Below are 23085 nucleotides of genomic sequence, written 5' to 3'. Positions count from 1 at the left end.
GTTACACCAATTTCCAAAGCAGATTTACATATATGAGCCCACTTAGAAAATTATCACACCAGATTCACCCCACATGTTATAACTGCTATTTGGTGTACAGAATGTTTTCGAGAAAATGTAAGTGAATACGGTCAAACTTTACAAAGTATGGAATGAATTTTCAAAGGAGTATTGCATGTAAAAATAGCACATACATGCATCAGTAGTGTAATCCCTGGGCTAGTTAAACCTTCATAGTGAGCACTGAGAGGAGAGGATCATCTTGCTGGTGGCTGAAAGGAATCAGTAAGTTTTGCTTGGGAAATTGTTTTTTAAAGTATTGGGGAGAATATTATTATACTATTGGGGTATATTATTTATAAATAATAAATAATTTATAAATATTATTTATAAATAATAAGTACAAACAGTCTAACTTCAGTTAGTCAGCCTGAGTGACTCACTGCTCCCTTGATTAACAAATGTTGTTCCCTATTCAAACCCAATCACACTACCTCAACACCTTTCCAAGGTGAGTAACTGAGCTGAACTATTCAACTTTTTTACTTTGGTATATACTGCTCCTAGCTTATTTCTAGCTTCTGGCTACTTTTTGTGGGGGGTTTTTTTGTGGGGTTTTTTTTTCTTCAATACAAGCACTCAGTTAGTATTAAATACAAACACTCAGCTCTTTAAAAGTCTGGAGAACACTCAGTTCTGCAAACTTTTAAAAATGAACACACTACCTACTGCTACCTTATTGACTGACTAAAAATACAAACAGTCTAACTTGTTTATTCGCTGCCTACCTACTGCTACCTTATTGACTATTTAAAAATGCAAACAGTCTAACTTGTTTATTTACTGCCTTTCTGACTATTAAAGGCACAAACACACTAAATAATATTCCCAAATAGTTAACTTTGCCCCAATACTTTAAAAAAAGACAATGTCCCAAGCAAAAACTTACTGATTCCTTTCAGCCACCAGCAAGGTGATCCTCTCCTCTCAGTGTTTTTGGGTGCTTGCCCAGGCTCTTGTAGCCTGGTTTGGCCACTGTTGGAAACAGGATGCTGGGCTTGATGGACCCTTGGTCTAATCTAGTATGGCATTTTCTTATGTCCTTAGGAGTCATATCTCAAATCCAATTTTAAGTGGAATACATCCAGAATGTTAAAAGGTGTCATGGCAGACTCCCCTGAATAGGAAGAAAGATAATTTTTTGAGCATCATCACATTGCAACACTTAAGTCCCAATCTCAAGTCTTTACAAACCAGTAATGATAACAGCACAGATGAGCTTTAAAGTAATTAAACAATGAAACTGGTGGTTTCCAACAATACTTTTACTGATATGATGTAAAATGGCGAAGAGAGTCTCTTCAGCTGTTTAATTCACTTTTAGATGATACAAGTGCTTTTAAATAAATGTGTGACATCTCAAAGTCTTAAGCAAGGTTTAGATGGTAAATCCAATTAATTCATCTGGTCATTGCAGCAACGGTCCTAGGCTGGGGTCCTTGCAGCAGGGAACCTTCTGGATCCCTGCAATCATGGGCTCTGAATCCAGTCACCAGGTGTTGCCCTTAATGACCACCACTTCCTCCCCATGGACTTATGACTATTGCTTCTGCAGCAGCCCCAGCCCCAGTTGACCCCAGGTAGCAGAAGACCCAACTTGAGGATTGAATTGCCTCTGAGCTACTGGCCATGCTAACAGTTGTCTCCTGTTTTCAATTAGAACAGAGCACAGATTAATTTTTATCACGCTATAACATCAACAATCCTTGCTTTTTTTTTTCTTTTTTCAGATGCCAGAAACAGCAAAACTCAATGAAGATTTCACCTGTACTTTTACTTTCAAAAACACTTTGAATATTCCTTTGGAGAACTGCAAACTGCACGTGGAAGGACTGGCTTTATTTAAGCCAGAAACCTTTGATGAAGGGTGAGACAAAAATCTTGCATAATAATGTTTAGAACTTGGAACAGTGGAACGTAGAGGATGTTCCACCTCTTGTGTTCGTTAAACTAGAAACCATGTCTAAAATACTGGGTACTCTCTCTGGAACTCAGTAAAGCCTGTAAGAAGCCCCAGAGATTATTTCATTTCAAAGTACAAAGATTATCTCACAAACCTCTTGTTTTATTCTAGCCCATTCCAAGGAGTAAAAGCATAAGATAGAACTGTAATCATTCTATCACTAACACAGATCTAAAGCCCATCTACAAACTCATTGTATCAGGCTTAATATGAAGACCTATAACTTGCATCACTTAACATTAATTATCATTATTATTAATTTATATAGCACATATCAAATGTACAGAATCCAGTGTTACTGCCGTAGCCTTGGAGTAACATTGGATTCTGAATTATCTACGATACACCACATATCCTCCATTGTCAAATCCTTCTACAAGATTCACTTAATCAAATGTTTGAAATCTTTTCTTAACCAGAATGATTTCCATCTCCTATTACAAGCATCAATTCTAACCAGTTTAAATTACGGCAGTTCTCTCCACTTAGGCTTGCCTGCCAATGTTACTTGCCTGTTGCAGCTCATAAAAACCTCAGCAGCATGTATTCTCACAAATTCAAGTTGCCGAGAATATGTCTTCTATCCTGTCCTCCCTGCATTGGCTACCAATTTCATGCCATATCCAGTACAAAATTTTAACAATGATTCACAACTTACTCCAAAATAATTCCACCATCTGGCTACATGCTTTTCTCTGTTTCTATAAACCAACTAGGCAACTTCGATAACTTATATGAATGTGCCAGTATAATGTTTTTAATATGAATGTAACATTGTGAACCACCCCAAGCAATTTTCTTGTAAGGCATGATATATAAAACTTTTAAATAAATAAATACATAGCATTCTACACGGACACATAATGGCCGACTGTACTCCTTGGAGCTTCCAATCTAGTCAAGGCAACTTGATAAGATTAAATGAGAGACTTTGAGTTATGAAAGCAAGGCAATAACTGAGAAGAAGTAAAGTAGGTGGTTATGGGTTGAATTAAATGGAGGCTATTAGTTTAGTATCATGAAATTTGATGTTGGGGGGGGGGGGTCTGTAGGTATTTTAAAGAATGTTGGTTAAGTATATTTTTACTAGTTAGCCTTCTTATATAGTGTAAATAAGCACAGAGTATATACCCCAGTTCTATGTAACAAACTGAGGACTAGACTCCCAGTCTAAAGCTCAGATATATGAATCTCTTGCTTGAGCAGGAAGAACCTAAGGTTCAAGTATTAAACATACAGGAGGCATTAAGTTGTAAGAGTGCGGCCATGATTGGTGGGAACTGAGTCAGGTACTTTTTATGTAGTTGATCATTCATCACAGCCAGGGGCAAGATTTAAAGCAGTCTGAAAAGGTGGGCTGATAGGTCACTTATCTAATTGGTTAAAGCTGCAAGAATCAGGCAACCTAGATAAGAAAAGCGGAATGGCTGAATGAGGGACAGGGTGGGCAGACCTCCCAGCTTGAGCACTTTTCGACTTCGTCTTTGGATCCTGTGCTTCACAGTGCAACATATTGACTAGGTAAAGCATTTCCTGTGGTGCCCTGACAATCTGTTAAAACACTTGAAGTCACCCATTTTATCCCAGTGGGGAATCTGCTTGAGTTGTGCTCAGGCCTGGATTTAGACATAAGCAAGAACTTAGAGTGCCAAATATCCAGGCCAAACAGGAGTCTGTTTTCTGCTCGCTTTAGAGCCATGTTCTGGTGCAGCTTCAAAGGGACGACGCTGCAGCATTCTGCCTATGGGTGCCCAAATCTTAAATCTAGCCCTGTTTGTCCTGATGGAAATCTAGCAAGCACACTTGACAATGCCTGCAATCTACTGCATGCCCACTAGATCAAGGGGTAGGGGGCGTTATTCGAATACACGGGTAGCCAAGACCACCGAAATCAGATAAAGAATAAATATAACTAAATCAAGTGTCTGCTAAACACTCTTCAAAGTTGGAATACAAGCAGGGTCTGCCATAGACAGAAACGTTATCTGGACAAACCCATTTTATATTGAACTCAATAATAATATTAATAATAAATGTATGTTACCTCTATAATGCTCTCTTTTCAAAGTGAATGAAAGAGAAGCAGGTATTAATTTTAACAGGAGAAATAGTTAAACAGAAATAAAATGTATTGTTTTTAATATTTTTCTCTTTCTCTTTCTCTTCCCCCTTCCCCACACCTCTTCAGGGATATCGAGCCAGGCAAGATCTTCCGATCCAAGATAACTTGTGCACCTAATAAAACCGGAGAGAAGAAAATTGTAGCCAAACTCAATTCCAAGCAGGTCAAAGGGATAACTGTGGAAAAAATTATAACCATTTCATAGTAGGCGTTTTAGAAATCTAAATAGGAATTTTTTTTGAAGCTTCTGCCATTGATTCAGCACCATCTAAATTTATACCTTTGTAAGAAATGGGCAAAATGACCCTGATCTAAACTTGCCTTTATGCTTCAGATCTGGAGAGTTGCCCACCAGTGGGGTTTATTGGACTACCCCCAATCCCCCATGATAGTAAGAACTCTGTACCAGTTGGGGGCTTTATAACTTGTTTCTTCAAATTTCTGGGGTTTGTATTATGCAATCACATTTCTGCAAACCCCCCCACCCTTGGGTGAATACTTGGATTGAAGATGGAGTTTAAATGTATAATCTGGTAGTGGTTCTAGGGCTCACGTTTTTGACGGACACATTTTACCGTTGCCATGTTGTACACAGCTGGACTTAACTATGTTGAGATTCACCTCTTTGTGCGCTGAGACAATAATTCCCCTTACTCCCAAACCCCGAAGCCTTTGGAGACCCCAGCCCCATCGCATTAATAATCCAAAGAGACCTCAAGTGATGAGTGTATTATAAGAGCATGTAATGGTGTATACTTTCTCGCTGCCCCCGTCACTTAGTTTTACTCCTTTCAGATCTAGTGGTAGGAAACCAGGGCATCTTTATATCAAGGAATCAGTGGTGGTTAGAGGGCTACAAAATGTGATGTGAGAGGGCGGGGTCCGCCTGCCCTTCACCTCTTCTTTCTCTCTCCATCTTTTTTAAAGATTTTTATACCGCCATATATACCGAGGCCCTAGGTGGTTTACAACCAGTAACATACATATTAAAATGATAGTAATAATGATTAAAACAAAAAACAATTCATATTATAACAATAATAAAATACAACTCTTTGTCTCTCTTCCATTGCCTTTTGCCCTGCCCCTTGGTTAATCGTACAATTATCAAAAGTCTCTAGCTCGGGGAAAAGAAGGGGGCAGAAAAAAAATCTCCCTTTCCACGGTGGTGGAGAAATACAACTTGAAGCAGGATCTCTTCTTCCACTGGGTGCTGCACCCTCCTTTTATGCTGGTCGACAAAGGTGTACAGTCCCACCTGTCCACCCTGAACAGGGGATTCAGCCTGTCAGGAATGGGACAGTTCAAAAGTGTAGACACCCCAAAAACTGTAACAAGCTTCTTAAATAACCCTCTTCCTTCCAGCCCTATTGCAGGAACTGGCAAAGCATGTGCCTTTCTTCTCCTTTGTCATACTGGGGCCTAACTCCGAGAGCACACAAACACAATTTTCCTCTTCAAAAGCAAACTACATCTGCCCTACTTTCTCCTAAACTAGCCCCCCCCCCCCCCCCTTGTGCCTAAGGGATGTCCAATTCCAGACAAACTCTGGGAGAGATGCTGTAATGAATGGTTTGTCCCTCTGTAGCTGACTGCCCAAGGGGTGGGACTAGGGACATCTAGTGGAGACTCCCAAAGGGTGTGTACATATATCTCCATATCTATATATATATATATCTATATATATATATATATATATATATCTATATATATATATATATATCCACTAGATGTCCCTAGTCTCAGCCCTTGGATAGTCAGTTACAGAGGGATTACATTTACTTTAAATACATCTAATCTCCTTTCTATGGGTTTGAGGTGATTGCATTACTTGACAAATTTGCAGTCTTTGCAACCCTGATCATGTTAAAAAGCCACAAATCAGGCTGCAGAGTCAAAACATTTGATTCTTCTCTGTCTCCTCGTGCTCTCCTCTTCTAGGGCTTTCCTGACTTTTTTTTTTTTTTTTGGCTATGCCTCACTCTTGATATTTAAAACAACATTCACCCTGTCTGTGAATCAGAACCTAATCAACCATACAAATGGCTGCTGGATTGCAGATTATGGTTTCAGAATCACATTTTAGTGGTACTGTATGCCCTGAAAGCCCTTTTTACTAATATGGGGGTTCAAGGATGCACTTAAATAGTACACTGGGCCGAACTGTTTCATGCATTATATTTTTGCCAGCTGAACATAAAACATTCAATCAGATGTGGTTTGCAGATATTTTGAGGCAGATTTACAAATTCATATATGGCTTTTCCAATAAAAATAGCTCCAGGAATGCTTCTTTGGGGATTCCTTTTACCTTTGCTTTTAGGTGAAAAGAGGTACCACCGAAGGGAAGAGAGAGACAGACTTTAACAAATCCCTTTTTGTTTTATAACACAAGACTACGGATGAACTAAAACTTGTCTGTGATGCCTACTGGCCTAGCTGTGGAAGTTCTGTGCATCCTGAGATCTATACTCAAATAGCCCTAAGTCCAGGCTCTATATATACCATTACCTTTTTGTCTTCAGTTATAAAATAAATGTTCTATAAAGTTTGTTTGGAGCACTTTTTGGAACTGTTAAATGCAATTTTGGGATTTTCTTTTTTAGTCGTTAACAGTTTCCTGCTACCTTGTAATAGGGTTTTTATAGTCAGTCGTCTATCTCTGTTCCTTAAAATGTCATGTCTTCCATTCTCATGGTGATGTAATGGGTCAAGATTTGCATTATGGAGTAATATCAATACAGTATTAGGTATCATGAAGACCATTTTTTTTCCATTTAGAGGCAAAATTGGTTGTGGTAGAGTGGTTTGTATACCTTTACCTGGGCGACCACTAGGAGCCTCCAGAGTGATGAACGCAATGAACGTTTGGTCTCACGTTTGACTGGTCTACTGTATCTCTCTGTGCTTATATCCATATCATTTATAAACCAATAAATCTATTGCACGGAAAACTCTAGTCCTCGAGCACCACAAACAGGCCAGGTTTTCAGGATATCTACAATGAATATGCACGAGAAAGATTTGTGGCACTTGAGGACTGGCGTTTGCCATCACTGCACTAAAATCTTTACCATAATAATGCAATGAAGCAAAAACTTAAAATAAGCTTTCTTTTTCTTGTCTCAATTTCCTTCTTATGAATCTGACATTTTTTTTATGTAACTCTTACTGGGGAGGGACATACAAACGTGTTTGTTCTGTTTGGGGCATGCATCAGGCTAGCACTCATCCCAGGGTGGATTCTTTCTGTGTGGGGGGAAGTACTTGCTTATGGCCCAGACAATGGTGTATTATTTCCTGTGTGTGTTGTTAGTGGCTGCATTTCAAGGCAGGACTAGGTTTTGGGTGTTAAAATAAAGTTTACTGATTGTGCAACAATTAAATTAAATCCCGATCTGTCCTTTATATTGAAGTTACCACTGACTGATGGAACAGAAGTGAGTTTCTTGTTAGGCAGGTGTCCTTTATTTCAGGCGTCTGGGTGAAGTTTCCCATGATGGCGGTAAGTGCACAAAGCTCTCCCAGTGACTAGAAAGGAATCCTATTGGAGGGGTCCCCTCAAACACAGGAAAAAACAGTCCTACCTGAGTCCATCTCACTCTTGGGCACCCAGCCTGTCCTGGTCCCATGAGCAGAGATCTGGTTGGGTTGTCCCAGTCTTGGTAGTTCTCCTTAGATTTGTGGTCGGGGACCTTTCTTACAGGAAGAGTCTCTGAAAGAGGGGACCAGGCTATTCCAGCTCTGGATCCCCAAGGTGAGTCAGAAAAAAACCTCCCCGCAAAGCAATTGTCCAAAATACTTTCTTTAATGAAAACTGGATACATCTTCAGCCACCAAACTCTGTCTCAGCAGGAACTGATACCGGTCTTGCCTAATTAGGGAGTAGAGTGGAGCTTATGGGTTTTCAGTCCTCCATATTGAAAGCTCCAAAGGGAAATCCAGCTCAAAATCTTTCTGTCTGTAACTAATGGAAGAGGAACTCTGGAGTGCATGATGAGGGACCTCTTCAGTCTTAAGGAGTATGATGAAGCTGGGAGGCCTCACCAGAGAATTGAAAAAAGACATCCTCATTGTTAAGAGGCTTTCTAAAAAGGACCACACAGGATACTAAAATGGATGAACTAAATAGGATGAAGCATCCAATCCAAGCCCTCCAGGTTAGGAGGGCAGAGAGAGATGGAAGGCTCACAGATGTAAAGGTTCTATGCAGGCACCTAGGGCCATCTAGTGGCTGACCCAAGGGGTGCCCCATTTACATTTTCAGTTTGAAGTTTCATAAACAATCTTATAATCAAAATTATAAAGAAATGCATTCAAGAAAAATGATATCACACACAAAGATAGTTTCACACAAACATAAAAAGTAAACAAACAAAAGAGCAATCCGTGCATAAGCTCTCAACAACTGGGGGAATCCAGCACAAACCAGTTCTTATGGAAAATAACCTTAGTAAAAGTAGAAAAAACAGGGGAAAAGAGTGTGCTACGATGGAGATAATCAAAATATAATTGCAAAGGTTTTTATAAGCAACCCCTAGCTTACCCTCCTAGACACGGAGTACTATTACATTAACTCAGGGGAGTAAGGATGATGGGCTTAGCTCTACCATTCAGAAATTCTACAGACTGATTAAGTTCCAAAAATACATCAATGTTTCCTTGATAATTGATGACACATCTGAAAGGAAACCTCAAAGAAAATTAGCCCACAAGGAAATCATGCTTGGGAGCAAAGCAATAATCTTTTTTGTGCCTTAATTGGGTAAGCTGCGCAGACATTAGAGAACACCCATGACAACAGCTCTCTCCCCCTCACACACATGCAGACTCTATCACTCTCGTATATACGCAGTCTCTCTCGCTGTAATATACAACCAGATTCTCACAGGCATGCAGGTTCTGTTACTCTCATACACATGCAGTCTCTCTTCTATACACATGCAGGCTGTCTCTCACACTCACATACATCTTTCAGGCCTCCCCCTTTTTTTCTGGGCCTTCTCTTTGTTGGTTTTGAATCACAGAGCTGCTCCTCACTCCCCGAAGGGAGGTGGAAGGAGATCTCGCTACTCCTGCAACGTTGGGGAGGGGAGGGCCCGCGTGGCCTTGCAGGCCTCACTTCTGGCCATGGCAGGATGGACTCTACTGCGGCCCAAAAGCCTCACTTCTGCCGCATCAGGATGTGCTCTGCCACGGCCTGCAGGTCCACTTCAGCAGCCCCACAGACCTATCTTCTGGCTGTGGCATGATGGGCTCTGTCACAGCCCCCAGGCTTCACTTCCGGTGTGGCTTTGATTGTCTCTGCTGCAACCTGCAGATTCTCTTCAGGCCGTGGCAAGATGGTCTCTGCCACGTCCCACATGCCTCACTTCTGGTGTGGTTTGATCGACTGTGCCGTGACTTTTATAGACCTCTCTTTGGGCCGCAGTAACCCATCTCATTTTCTTTGGCGGGAAGCTTTTTTTTAAAAAAAAAAACAAAAACCAAAAACACTTAATGGGAGCACCAGCCCATCAGGTGAACCTGATCCCTCGATAGGCCAATCTGCCCCTGTCTGCATAAATTAGTCTAAGTTAAGTGGGCATCTCAATTTGTTTCATTAGTTTCAAAACAACAACAAAAAAAGTATTATTTGTTTGCCATTAACATGTGTGGGGGAAGCACTGCATACTATGTTAGGCTCCAGAATTGGTGTTTTCTCATCAATTCTAATTAAACTTGTGGGAAGACATCATCAGAAAGGGGAAAGAACTCCTGGGCATTTAGACTGTGCGCTAAAGTGGCATGAATAGCCTAAGGCACCATAAAGGGGAAAAGGTGCCACTGCTGCTATCCTATCAGAGAAGCAAAGAAATGCAAGAGGGGAAGAACATCTCAAGGCTTTAAAAGAGAGTACCAACAGTAGCATAAACCCTTGAAGGCAGCATGAGTAGCAAATTGGCACCATGAGGAGCTTCATCATCCTAAGGCACCATGAAAGGGAATGAAGCAGAAAAGGTAGCAGGAAAAAATCCAAGACAGATAAAAGGACAAAGAAACACAAAGAGAATGGCATCAACATACCAAAGCACCATGAGAGGTGCATAGCAACCCCCCACAGTGGCAAGAACACACCAAGGTGTAGAGTCTGTGATAAGACAGCAAAGCAGAGTGACAGCAAGACCCTCAAGGTATAAAATACTGGGTATTGCAGCAATGCTAAATGGAAAAAAGACTTTTAAGGTGAAAGATAAATGGGTATAACAGCAAGACAGAGTGGTATGGGAGATATTGGTGATCTTCCATTGAAGCCAGATTTGGCAATTATTAAATATTGTAATGGCAATTACTAAAAACTGAAATGGTAAGAGCAGAGCAACGCAGCGAGAGGAGTAGCTGTAAAACCCCTAAGGTGTACCTTGAAGGCTCAGGCAGAGGAAGAATGATAAGAAAATCTCAAGAAGTGGTGCAGCAGGCATGCAAAGCAACTGATAACCAGGGCAAGAGCAAGAGTTATCAAGCACCATAAGGGAACGGGGATTTGCCAGAAGTTCTAAGCCAACTAGAGTGGGGGATGTCCATCCCAGTTAGAGGAATGTTAGACAATACCTACCTGGTTGAATTTATAAGTAGCATATTCTAGTCTTCTATCAAACAGTTAAGATTGAGCGGTACTTGGAATGGCATGAAGGGCTTGAGGAGTACTACAGCAGGCATGCAAAGCAACGTATTGCCAGGGCAAAAGAGCAAGAGTTGGCTAGTACCATAAAGGAAGGGGATTTGGACAGAAGCCCAAAGACAGTTGGAGTGGGGTTGCCTATTGAAGTAGGAAAAATGTGGTTGATCCTACCAGCGGGCTAGTATTTGCTTCTGTCAAAATGAAAAGATAGAGTAATGCACATGTTTTGTGCACATAGCCAGCACAATGAAACTGTGAATGACTCATAAAATAAGATTTTGTTTCCATCTTTTAATTGTATAACTGTGGTGATTACAGCGCTAATATATGCCAATGAGTGCCAATCCCCATAACAAGGTGAGTGGAATCACAAACATGGAGGCACCAAAACTCCCATACTGGTACATAATAGGCACAGCAGGTAGGCATATTAACAGCATGACCCACATGGTGGTATACTGGGGCTAGCAGGTATGCAGAGTGGTAGCAACAAGTGATGCTGAGTGGAAGAAAGACTTTTATGGTGAAAGATAAGGGGTATTGGATTTGTCTTTATTCCTTTGGAAGCACTTGCCACTTGTTAGATTTATTACAAGAGAATAATCTGTAGTCAGTATTAGAGATGTGAATCATGTGCCAGATCGTCTTAACGATCAGATTCGGCTGGGGGGGGGGGGGAGGGGGCGAAGGATCTAAATATGTATAACCTGGAAGAGAGGAGGTGAAAGGGAGAAATGATTCAGATGTTCAGATACCTGAAAGGTTTTAATGATGCATAAACTTCAAACCTTTTCCATTAGAAACAAATCAGTAGAACTAGAGGTCAAGAAATGAAACTCCAGAGGGGATGACTCAGAACCAACATCAGGAAATATTTCTTCATTGAGAGGGTGGTGAATACCTGGAATGCCTTTGTAGAGGAGGTGGTGAAGACAAAAACAGTCAAAGAATTAAAAGGGACTTGGGATAAACACTGTGGTTCTCTAAAGGCTAGAGGATGAAAATGAAGAAAAGGGTGCATGGGGATAGCTTGCTGGTGCAGCAGTTATTATGCTTAACAGAAGGTATAAGGGAGTGTTACCCTTAACCAATAAGCCTTGATGCTTTGATTCAATTGCAGCACTGCTCTTTGCTCCAATGGCAGGGGGAAAAGGGAATTGGATTCAGCCAACAACCAATGAGAGGGCCCTGACTTTTATGGTCTGTGGAACTGATAAGCATGGAGATAATCTGCATGAAGTGGCAGTTACTATTCTTAATATAAGGCATGGGATTACTACCCTTAATCCTTGATGCCTTTACACAATTGCAACATTGCTCTCCGCTTTGATGGTGGAAATGGAAAGAGGTATTGGATTCAGATGACAATCAACATGGGCCCTGAGTTCTATGGTCTGGGGTACTGATATGCAGACATAAGAGGAAAAGCACAGGATTGTTCCTATGGCCAAATCCATAAGCAAAGCATGTCAAGCAGCACTGTCTGAATTTTTAAGAAGGCTCATCACCTAGTAAAAGAGAAACATGCGGGTAACCTGCACAGTGCGGTAGATACTACCATAAGAAGCTTGTTGGGCAGACTGGATGGACAATTTGGTCCTTTTCTGCTGTCATTACTATGTATATGTTATATATATATATACAAATAGCCTCCTATATGGCCCCCGCCACTGAGAATACACATTGGTCCTCAGGGGACTCATAAGGAGTGCTGGGATGCCTCACAGGTGTTCTCATCATTTAAATGGCTTAGAGCCCTAAAGAGAGTGTAGGATCTTGGAGGAGACCTTTGAGTTTTCCATCCAATGTATAATATGATACTGTTCTGTAAAGTTGATACTCTGTGTACATTTATGTCTGTCTTGTTTCTAGAAGAATTCTATGGTGCAGAGACCTGGAACTGTATCTTTGGACTGAGAATAAGCTTTATCCCTTTTGTGCTCTATTGTGAACTTTATTCTTATACTTGTGTAGTACACAAGTCAGGCACTGTTATGTTTGTCATCATTTCTGAATAAAACCTCTACCAAGGCAATAATCCTGTGTCCATGTGCTGCAGGGGCCTTTGGGCCTGATATTATCTTCCTTCTGAAACTTTTACCGCATTCAGAACATGTAAAAGGTCTCTCCTGTGTATGTTTTATGTTTTGCTTGTATTTCTTCCTTCTGACTGAGGTGGATTTTTTTTGTAGATAAAACACCCTAATATAACCACTAAACAGAGTGGGAGTACCAGGTTGGGAAGAACCATAAAATGGGTGGAGTGGGAGGAGAAACTTGCTTTTTTATTTTTTTTAAACTTTTCACATTTTTTCCCTAAGGAAAATAAAACACCCCAGTATAATCAACAAACTAACAACTGTAAATAATAAGGAGGGACCAAAACTCCCATGCCGTTACATAATAGGCATGGCAGGTAGGCAGATCAATAGCAGCAAGGCCCCTATGGTGGTATAAGGGCCATGGTAGGTAGGCATGTGGCAGCTAGACTCCTGTAGTTGTATAAAGGGTAGGTCAGATTGATATAGTAACAGTAAGCAGAAGAAAACCAAATGGTCATAAGAACATAAGAAAATGCCATACTGGGTCAGACCAAGGGTCCATCAAGCCCAGCATCCTGTTTCCAACAGTGGCCAATCCAGGCCATAAGAACCTGGCAAGTACCCAAAAACTAAGTCTATTCCATGTAACCATTGCTAATGGCAGTAGCTATTCTCTAAGTGAACTTAATAGCAGGTAATGGACTTCTCCTCCAAGAACTTATCCAATCCTTTTTTAAACACAGCTATACTAACTGCACTAACCACATTCTCTGGCAACAAATTCCAGAGTTTAATTGTGCGTTGAGTAAAAAAGAACTTTCTCCGATTAGTTTTAAATGTGCCCCATGCTAACTTCATGGAGTGCCCCCTAGTCTTTCTACTATCCGAAAGAGTAAATAACCGATTCACATCTACCCGTTCTAGACCTCTCATGATTTTAAACACCTCTATCATATCCCCCCTCAGTCGTCTCTTCTCCAAGCTGAAAAGTCCTAACCTCTTTAGTCTTTCCTCATAGGGGAGTTGTTCCATTCCCCTTATCATTTTGGTAGCCCTTCTCTGTACCTTCTCCATCGCAATTATATCTTTTTTTAGATGCGGCGACCAGAATTGTACACAGTATTCAAGGTGTGGTCTCACCATGGAGCGATACAGAGGCATTATGACATTTTCTGTTTTATTCATCATTCCTTTTCTAATAATTCCCAACATTCTGTTTGCTTTTTGACTGCTGCAGCACACTGCACCGACGATTTCAATGTGTTATCAACTAATGACACCTAGATCTCTTTCTTGGGTTGTAGCACCTAATATGGAACCCAACATTGTGTAATTATAGCATGGGTTATTTTTCCCTATATGCATCACCTTGCACTTATCCACATTAAATTTCATCTGCCATTTGGATGCCCAATTTTCCAGTCTCACAAGGTCTTCCTGCAATTTATCACAATCTGCTTGTGATTTAACTACTCTGAACAATTTTGTGTCATCTGCAAATTTGATTATCTCACTCGTCGTATTTCTTTCCAGATCATTTATAAATATATTGAACAGTAAGGGTCCCAATACAGATCCCTGAGGCACTCCAATGTCCACTCCCTTCCACTGAGAAAATTGCCCATTTAATCCTACTCTCTGTTTCCTGTCTTTTAGCCAGTTTGCAATCCACGAAAGGACATCGCCACCTATCCCATGACTTTTTACTTTTCCTAGAAGCCTCTCATGAGGAACTTTGTCAAACGCCTTCTGAAAATCCAAGTATACTATATCTACCGGTTCACCTTTATCCACATGTTTATTAACTCCTTCAAAAAAGTGAAGCAGATTTGTGAGGCAAGACTTGCCCTGAGTAAAGCCATGCTGACTTTGTTCCATTAAACCATGTCTTTCTATATGTTCTGTGATTTTGATGTTTAGAACACTTTCCACTATTTTTCCTGGCACTGAAGTCAGGCTAACCGGTCTGTAGTTTCCCGGATCGCCCCTGGAGCCCTTTTTAAATATTGGGGTTACATTTGCTATCCTCCAGTCTTCAGGTACAATGGATGATTTTAATGATAAGTTACAAATTTTTACTAATAAGTCTGAAATTTCATTTTTTAGTTCCTTCAGAACTCTGGGGTGTATACCATCCGGTCCAGGTGATTTACTACTCTTCAGTTTGTCAATCAGGCCTACCACATCTTCTAGGTTCACTGTGATTTGATTCAGTCCATCTGAATCATTACCCATGAAAACCTTCTCCATTACGGGTACCTCCCCAACATCCTCTTCAGTAAACACAGAAGCAAAGAAATCATTTAATCTTTCCGCTATGGCCTTATCTTCTCTAAGTGCCCCTTTAACCCCTTGATCATCTAACGGTCCAACTGACTCCCTCACAGGCTTTTTGCTTCGGATATATTTAAAAAAGTTTTTACTGTGAGTTTTTGCCTCTACAGCCAACTTCTTTTCAAATTCTCTCTTAGCCTGTCTTATCAATGTCTTACATTTAACTTGCCAATGTTTATGCTTTATCCTATTTTCTTCTGTTGGATCCTTCTTCCAATTTTTGAATGAAGATCTTTTGGCTAAAATAGCTTCTTTCACCTCCCCTTTTAACCATGCCGGTAATCGTTTTGCCTTCTTTCCACCTTTCTTAATGTGTGGAATATGTCTGGACTGTGGTTTTAGGGTGGTATTTTTTAACAATGACCACGCCTCTTGCACACTTTTTACCTTTGTAGCTGCTCCTTTCAGTTTTTTTCTTTTTTTCTCATTTTATCAAAGTTTCCCTTTTGAAAGTTTAGCATGAGAGCCTTGGATTTGCATACTGTTCCTTTTCCAGTCATTAAATCAAATTTGATCATATTATGATCACTATTGCCAAGCGGCCCCACCACCGTTACCTCTCTCACCAAGTCCTGTGCTCCACTGAGAATTAGATCTAAAATTGCTCCCTCTCTCATCGGTTCCTGAACCAATTGCTCCATAAAGCTATCATTTATTCCATCCAGGAACGTTATCTCTCTAGTGTGACCCGATGATACATTTACCCAGTCTATATTGGGGTAATTGAAGTCTACTATATAAGAACAGTTAATTATTAAGTGCAACGAACTACACTTATCTCACAAAATAAACGTCGCATAGATTATAATTTTTTAGATTTTTTTTTATGTGCATAGAATTTATCTGGAACAGTGGACCATCATAACACCCTTGGTTTTTTAGGCAGTAAGCCACACTTTCAACCTTACAGGGTCATGTTTAATCATCGGTCCATTAAATGTCTTTTGTCTTCTTTATTCAAATGTTCTCTTACTCCTTCTTTTTTATCTTTTTTATAATTAGTAAAATCCTTTGTAATAAATTCAAAGACGGAATTGCCTTACTTGTGCGGAGCGCCGCTGCGCTTCCGACCTTTATCTCCTGTGCCGCCGCGCTATTATCTCCAGCGCTGTCGTGCTTTACTTTGCAATAAATTTAAGACGGAATTGCCTTACTTGTGCGGAGCGCCGCTGCGCTTCCGACCTTTATCTCCTGTGCCGCCGCGCTATTATCTCCAGCGCTGTCGTGCTTTGTAGGCGAAAAATACTTCTGGGTTTTTTGTTGAACTTCCGATTGAATGTGCTCACACACTTTAGAGCTCCTGCAGTCCGACGTACGTTTCGCGATTTGCGCTGCTTCAGGGACTGATCGGGAAGTTGTAGAGTCGCATTCAGCCGCCTAATCCTCCGACAAGAGGATTAGGCGGCTGAATGCGACTCTACAACTTCCCGATCAGTCCCTGAAGCAGCGCAAATCGCGAAACGTACGTCGGACTGCAGGAGCTCTAAAGTGTGTGAGCACATTCAATCGGAAGTTCAACAAAAAACCCAGAAGTATTTTTCGCCTACAAAGCACGACAGCGCTGGAGATAATAGCGCGGCGGCACAGGAGATAAAGGTCGGAAGCGCAGCGGCGCTCCGCACAAGTAAGGCAATTCCGTCTTAAATTTATTGCAAAGTAAAGCACGACAGCGCTGGAGATAATAGCGCGGCGGCACAGGAGATAAAGGTCGGAAGCGCAGCGGCGCTCCGCACAAGTAAGGCAATTCCGTCTTTGAATTTATTACAAAGGATTTTACTAATTATAAAAAAGATAAAAAAGAAGGAGTAAGAGAACATTTGAATAAAGAAGACAAAAGACATTTAATGGACCGATGATTAAACATGACCCTGTAAGGTTGAAAGTGTGGCTTACTGCCTAAAAAACCAAGGGTGTTATGATGGTCCACTGTTCCAGATAAATTCTATGCACATAAAAAAAAAAAAAAAAAATCTAAAAAATTATAATCTATGCGACGTTTATTTTGTGAGGTAATTGAAGTCTCCCATTATTACTGCACTACCAATTTGGTTAGCTTCCCTAATTTCTCTTAGCATTTCACTGTCCATCTCACCATCTTGACCAGGTGGACGGTAGTATACCCCTATCACTATAGTCTTCCCCGACACACAAGGGATTTCTACCCATAAAGATTCAATTTTGTATTTAGTCTCATGCAGGATGTTTATCCTGTTGGACTCTATGCCATCCCGGACATAAAGCGCCACACCTCCTCCCGAGTGCTCCTCTCTGTCATTGCGATATAATTTGTACCCCGGTATAGCACTGTCCCATTGGTTATCCTCCTTCCACCATGTCTCTGAGATGCCAGTTAAGTCTATGTCATCATTTACTGCTATACATTCTAATTCTCCCATCTTACTTCTTAGACTTCTGGCATTAGCATACAAACATTTCAAAGTTTGTTTTTTGTTTGTATTTTTATTCTGCTTTTTAATTGATAGGGATAAGTTAGAATTTTTTAGCTCAGGTGAGTTTTTAGTTACAGGCACTCGGACTACTTTTCTAATTATTGGAACCTCACTGTCGGGATGCCGTAATTCTAATGCATCATTAGTATCCTTTAAAGATACCTCTCTCCGAACCATGCGCTGCTGAGCGACTGTCGGCTTTCCCCTTTGTTCTAGTTTAAAAGCTGTCTACCCAGAAAACTGTACATGTTGGCAGCTACTATTACAAACAGACCATACCCAAGCCCTCTGTCAAGTTCAGCACCGGCCACAACATGTAAGTTAGTTACCCCCATTCTGTAATGGTAGCAACTGCCACACCATGCAGGTTACTTTCAAGCCTTATGTTAAGGGTAGCGACTGCTGCTCCATGCATGTTTCCCCAAGCCTTATGTTAAAGTTAGTAACTGCCACTCCATGAAGGTGTCACGGTTTTGCCTGCCATGCAGCCTCTTCGTACCCTGGTTCTACCTCCAATGACACCTCCCCACCTGCAGAGGCCTCCAGCAAGCTCTGTTCCCAGCTATCCGAGCCACTTCCTCACTGACCACCTGACTCGGCAGTTCCTGCACTACTTAAGCCAACCTGTGCAGTCCATTGCTGCCCCTTCATCAAGTCATCTTGGCTCCCTGACCTGGCCACCTTGTTCTTAATTTTATGTCTTGCCTTGTAGCCTACCTAGGCTTTCATCCTTGCCCTCTCTTGGCCTCCTGATTCATTCTGTAGCCTCCCAGACCTCCTTGTCTCACTCTGTGGCCTCCCAGGCCTCCTGCCATTTACATTTTACATTTATATTTATTAAAATTTGAGTCAATGCAGAAAAGTTCTAAGTGATGTACAAAATAAAACATTCATAAAATCTAAATGTTGTACATAAAACCTAATCTGAACAGTAATAAAACATGTTTTGTAGCTTGTCATAAGTCCTTGACAGATCATTTCAAAGTTTTAATATTTTTTTTGTAACTTTTTATTTATCCATTTTCAGGCATACAGAAACAAAATACAGGTCATATCACCAAATTTTACACAATAGCATCAGAACCGAACAATATTGCTGTACCTATATAATACTAAACAACAACCAACCGCGTTCCCTCTTACCAAGAAATCTTTAATAACCAATCATCAAGGGAACTCCCTGATGCGTGGTGATGAGCGGTTGCTATATTCAGGGCCACCACTTTGTGATTGTCCCATTTAATAGCTCCCGTGTTTTATTCTTTAAGTGCTTTATTCAAACTATTTTTCATTTTTTAATTGCTTTTTTAATTTTTGCGTGCTTTTTTCTCTCTCTCTCAGGCGACTCGTCCAACCCTCCCTGGGCATTCCCACTTCACATATTGGTACTTATCAGTTCCTTGTGATGCTAATCAATTCCTGCCGCTTCTGTGGGGTCGGACCCGCCTGCCCAACATCAGCCGTGTTTCGGCAGTTCTCTGCCTGATTCAGGGACCTTGGGGGGATTCTCTGTTGTGTCCGCCATGCGGGTTCACCATTTCAAAAGCACATCAATTTTCTTTAAGAAACATAATAAGTTAATTTAAAACCCATATTCTATCTTCCACCATTATCTACTAGATAAATGAAGCTTGACCGACGTGCCGCAAATGCGCAGTAGAGAGCAGCTCTACTGCGCTTGCGCGGGTGGGAGAGCACGTCAGTCAGAGCGGAGCTAAGATGGCGCTGGGAGGAGCAGGAACGGCGGTATGGGAGTGTCGGGTGGGCCGATCTACAATAGCTGGGAGGAGCGGCAGCGGGATATCGGGAGGAAATGCAGTGGCAGGAAGGACCAGTTGAGGTGCGCTTCAGAGAGGGATCCCCTGAAACCTCCCGTCTCCGTGAGCGGGCCGCTGAAGAGTACAAGAGGGAGGGGGAAGGGGTTGTGGATGAGCTGGGAGGGGATGAGAGTGAGGGAGGGGATTGAGAGAGGGAGGGGATGAGAATGAGGGATGGGATTGAGAGAGGGTGGGGAGAGAGAATGAGGGGGGAGGTGAGACTGAGGGAAGTGGAGGGAGGATGAGGGGGAGGTGAGAGTGAGGGAAGGGAGTTTGAGTGGGGGCAGGGAAGGGGGGGGTGAGTGACTGAGGTGAATGAGCGAGGGGAAGGGGGAGTGAAGGAAAAGAAGTGTAGATGGGTGCAGTGTCCGAAAACGGACCAAAAAATTTTTTTAATATAGCCCGTTGTTACGGGCTTAACGGCTAGTTAGAGTATATAGTACTTATAAATTTTCTGTATAAGTCTTTTTCGTGAGCGGCGCCTTCATCTGGTAATCCGGTGTCTCTCTCTACTCTGCACATTTTAAACCTACCCTGGACCAATCACTGCTGTCCTATCCAGAACGAGGCTGAACGCACCCTTGGGTGCCTCATTATAATTTAAGTGTACACCACCATCTATCCTCTGTTATATCTGCTCCCATTCTTATATGTATCTTCCATGCCATTCCCCATAATCACTTTTCCTCCATGCCCCTTACTTTGGGATGTATTTTATTTCTTATTTAATGATTCTCCTACTGTATCTATAAGTTTCCTATCCTTCATCCTAGCTGACCTGATGGGGAACCACTATTGGTATCGACCTATTTCCAATATTATGGCCGCGGGACCTAATTGTGAACTACTGATTTTCTGTGCATGCTGTTATGTCCACTGAATTTCTTTCGCATATATGAACAATCTAACATTGGTCAGATAATTTCCACCATCGCAATCCACCACTCCCACTGCTATGTATGGATTGTTGATCACTATCTCGTTATCTACATCCCTGTAGATTATCGTTAATACCTCCCTGGTTTGTTTTCATTGCCGCTACACAACAAGATGAAACTGAGTTTAGAAACAATATTTCAAAAGATGGACCAATCTATTTCGCGGTTTAAACCCCTTGGGGAAACCGTATCCCATGTGTAAATGAATCATTGTTCCATTTGTATTAGTCTTAAATTCAAGTCGCCTCCACATGGATGTTGTTTTACTTGGAAAAATTCCCGCCACCGTGAATGCCTGGGTCTGATGTCCCGCTTCTTGCCAGTGTTCAACCAGTGGAGCCCCTTCCTTTTGATGTTTAAGACAACTGAGATGCTCCTGTATCCTTGTTCTGATCTTTCGTGTGGTCTTCCCTATATAAACCTTGTTGCAGGGACACCACAGTGCATATACCACATTCACAAATTCACATGTGACTAGATCTCGGAAGTAAAATATTTTTCGTCCCGGGATTTCCAACTGTGTGCCTGTATACATGTGCTACATTTCCTGCATCGATTCTGTCCCACCCTAGGTGGGTCCCCTTGCTCTTCCAAAGCTAATAAGTTGGAATGTACTACTGAATCCTTCAAATTCTTAACCCTGGTGAGGGCAAATATAGGTTTTTCTTGGAAAATGAGATGTATCTGGAGGAGAGACCAATGTTTTAAAATACTTTTCGTCAGACACTGCGTCTGTGGTGTAAAAGGCAACACACATACTATCCTTTCATTTGTTTGATCTGGTTTTGATTGTAAGAGCAAGTTTCTATTCGCCCATCTAGCTCTTTTGTAGGCTTTCTTGATAACTGTGATGGGATATCCTCGTTGGAGAAATCTGTTTTTCATATCCTCTGCTTGGATTTGAAATTCTTCCACCGTACAGCATAATCTTTTGAGGCAGAGAAACTGACCCACCAGCAAGTTATCCCTGCAGGAATATCAACAGGTGGAACACTCAGTGTTTCTGGTGACAATAGACATCACTGCCCAATACACCAGCATCCCTCAAAATGAGGCATCGACCACCATCACTGAGGTACTATCAGGAACACAGACACGCCACAGGATACCATATGCATTCATCATAGAATTGGCCAGCATAGCACTGAAAGAAAATTACTTCACTTTTTTAGGGCAATATTATAAACAAAAGGAACAGCGATGGGAGCCACAATGGCTGCCGATCTGGCCAATTTGTATGTGGCAGCGTTTGAGAAAAGATGGATACATCATAACCCATTCAGTGAACACATCTATTTGTGGAAGCAGTTTATAGATGATATTTTTATGATTTGGCATGAAGAGGAGGAAACATTGATACAGTTTACACAATGGCTGAACACGTGCAATCCTCATTTACAATTTATTAGTCAGTATAACAAGCAACGTCTCATTTTTAGACATTAAAATCACATTGGATCAAGGAATGTTCAGGTTTTCTATTTTTAGAAAATCCACGGACAGAAACATGCTGTTACACCAGAAACACTGAGGGGGTAATTTTCAAAGGATTTACGCGCATAAATGTAACTACTATTGTAGCAATTTTCAAAAGCCATTTACTCACGTAAAGTGCACTTATGCGAATAAATCCTATGGACGATTCAATGTCATATATTGTAGCAATTTTCAAAAGCCCACTTACTCGAGTAAAGTGCATTTACATGCGTAAAACCCAGATTTACGCATATAAATGCTTTTTTAAATCCGCCCCTGAGTGTTCCACCTGTTGATATTCCTGCAGGATGGTAATCAGGTGGGCAGAGTCCCATATATATGAAGGGATCTGTGGTATGAATTTACGTAGAGCTCAGTCTACAAACCAAGACAAGGGTTTGAGCAAAGATCCTTTCGAAGATACTATAGGGTGCCCTGGCGGCTGACTTAGAGATTTGTGTATTTTAGGTACAGTGTAGAACACTGGACATATGGGGTGGGCAACAGTCAGGAATCGAGCTTCCTTTTCAGTAATCCATCCTGCTCGTAATGTTTGTTCAACTATTGAGTCTATTGTGTTCTTGATGTCCTGTGTAGGGTCCTCCGTGAGACTCTGATAGAAGGTATCATCATTTAGCTGTCTTTCCACTTCTGTAACGTATTGTGTTCTGTCTTTTACTATGATTGACCTCCTTTATCCGCCGGTTTTATGATAATCATGGGGTTCTTTTGTAATTCCTGTAACGCCTGCGACTCTGCCTTCGTGAGATTGTTGTTTTGTGTGAAATTCTTAATGTTTGTGTTAAAGCCTCCTTGCGGATCATCTCTGCATATGTGTATATAATCGGGTCTATTGGCCCTGGAGGTAACCATGTGAATGGAAGAGCCAGATCATCTTTATCAGTTACATTATTTGGGGTGTAGAGAAAAACAGCCGTAGTCGTAACTGTCTCACAAATTTATACAAAAATCTTTCCCCTTCAAATGCTGAATATTCATTAGTGGGTGCGAAAGACAGTCGTTTGTTCAAGAGGGTCATTTGAGGGTCCATCAACGTTGTCGAAGATATATTAATGACTCCCATCGGAGGGTCCTCCCCTATTGATTCCTTGTTTGTCGTGTTCTGCCATATGGACGTCGTGTGTTTCCTGTTCCTTCCCTTAATCGTTTGTCGTCTTTGTGCTGCGTGTTCCGATCTAAAAAATGAGGATCTTCTTCCGTA

At 41.3% G+C, this 23085-nt stretch overlaps 1 protein-coding gene across 1 annotated transcript in view; it reads left to right on the top strand.

Moving 5' to 3' along the window:
- Nucleotides 1–6707, top strand: part of TGM4 (transglutaminase 4) — a 77321-nt gene extending 70614 nt beyond the window's left edge. The window contains exons 13-14 of the mRNA XM_029589691.1: nt 1791–1927; nt 4212–6707. Coding sequence (XP_029445551.1) covers nt 1791–1927; nt 4212–4350 — 276 coding nt within the window. The 3' untranslated portion in view covers nt 4351–6707. The remainder of the gene's footprint in view (nt 1–1790; nt 1928–4211) is intronic.
- The last annotated feature ends 16378 nt before the right edge of the window (nt 6708–23085 follow it).

Source organism: Rhinatrema bivittatum, chromosome 2, assembly GCF_901001135.1.
Source record: "Rhinatrema bivittatum chromosome 2, aRhiBiv1.1, whole genome shotgun sequence".
Classification (NCBI taxonomy): domain Eukaryota; kingdom Metazoa; phylum Chordata; class Amphibia; order Gymnophiona; family Rhinatrematidae; genus Rhinatrema; species Rhinatrema bivittatum.
The sequence above is the reverse complement of the archived record's forward strand: the minus strand, read 5'-3'. Positions and strand labels throughout refer to the sequence as shown.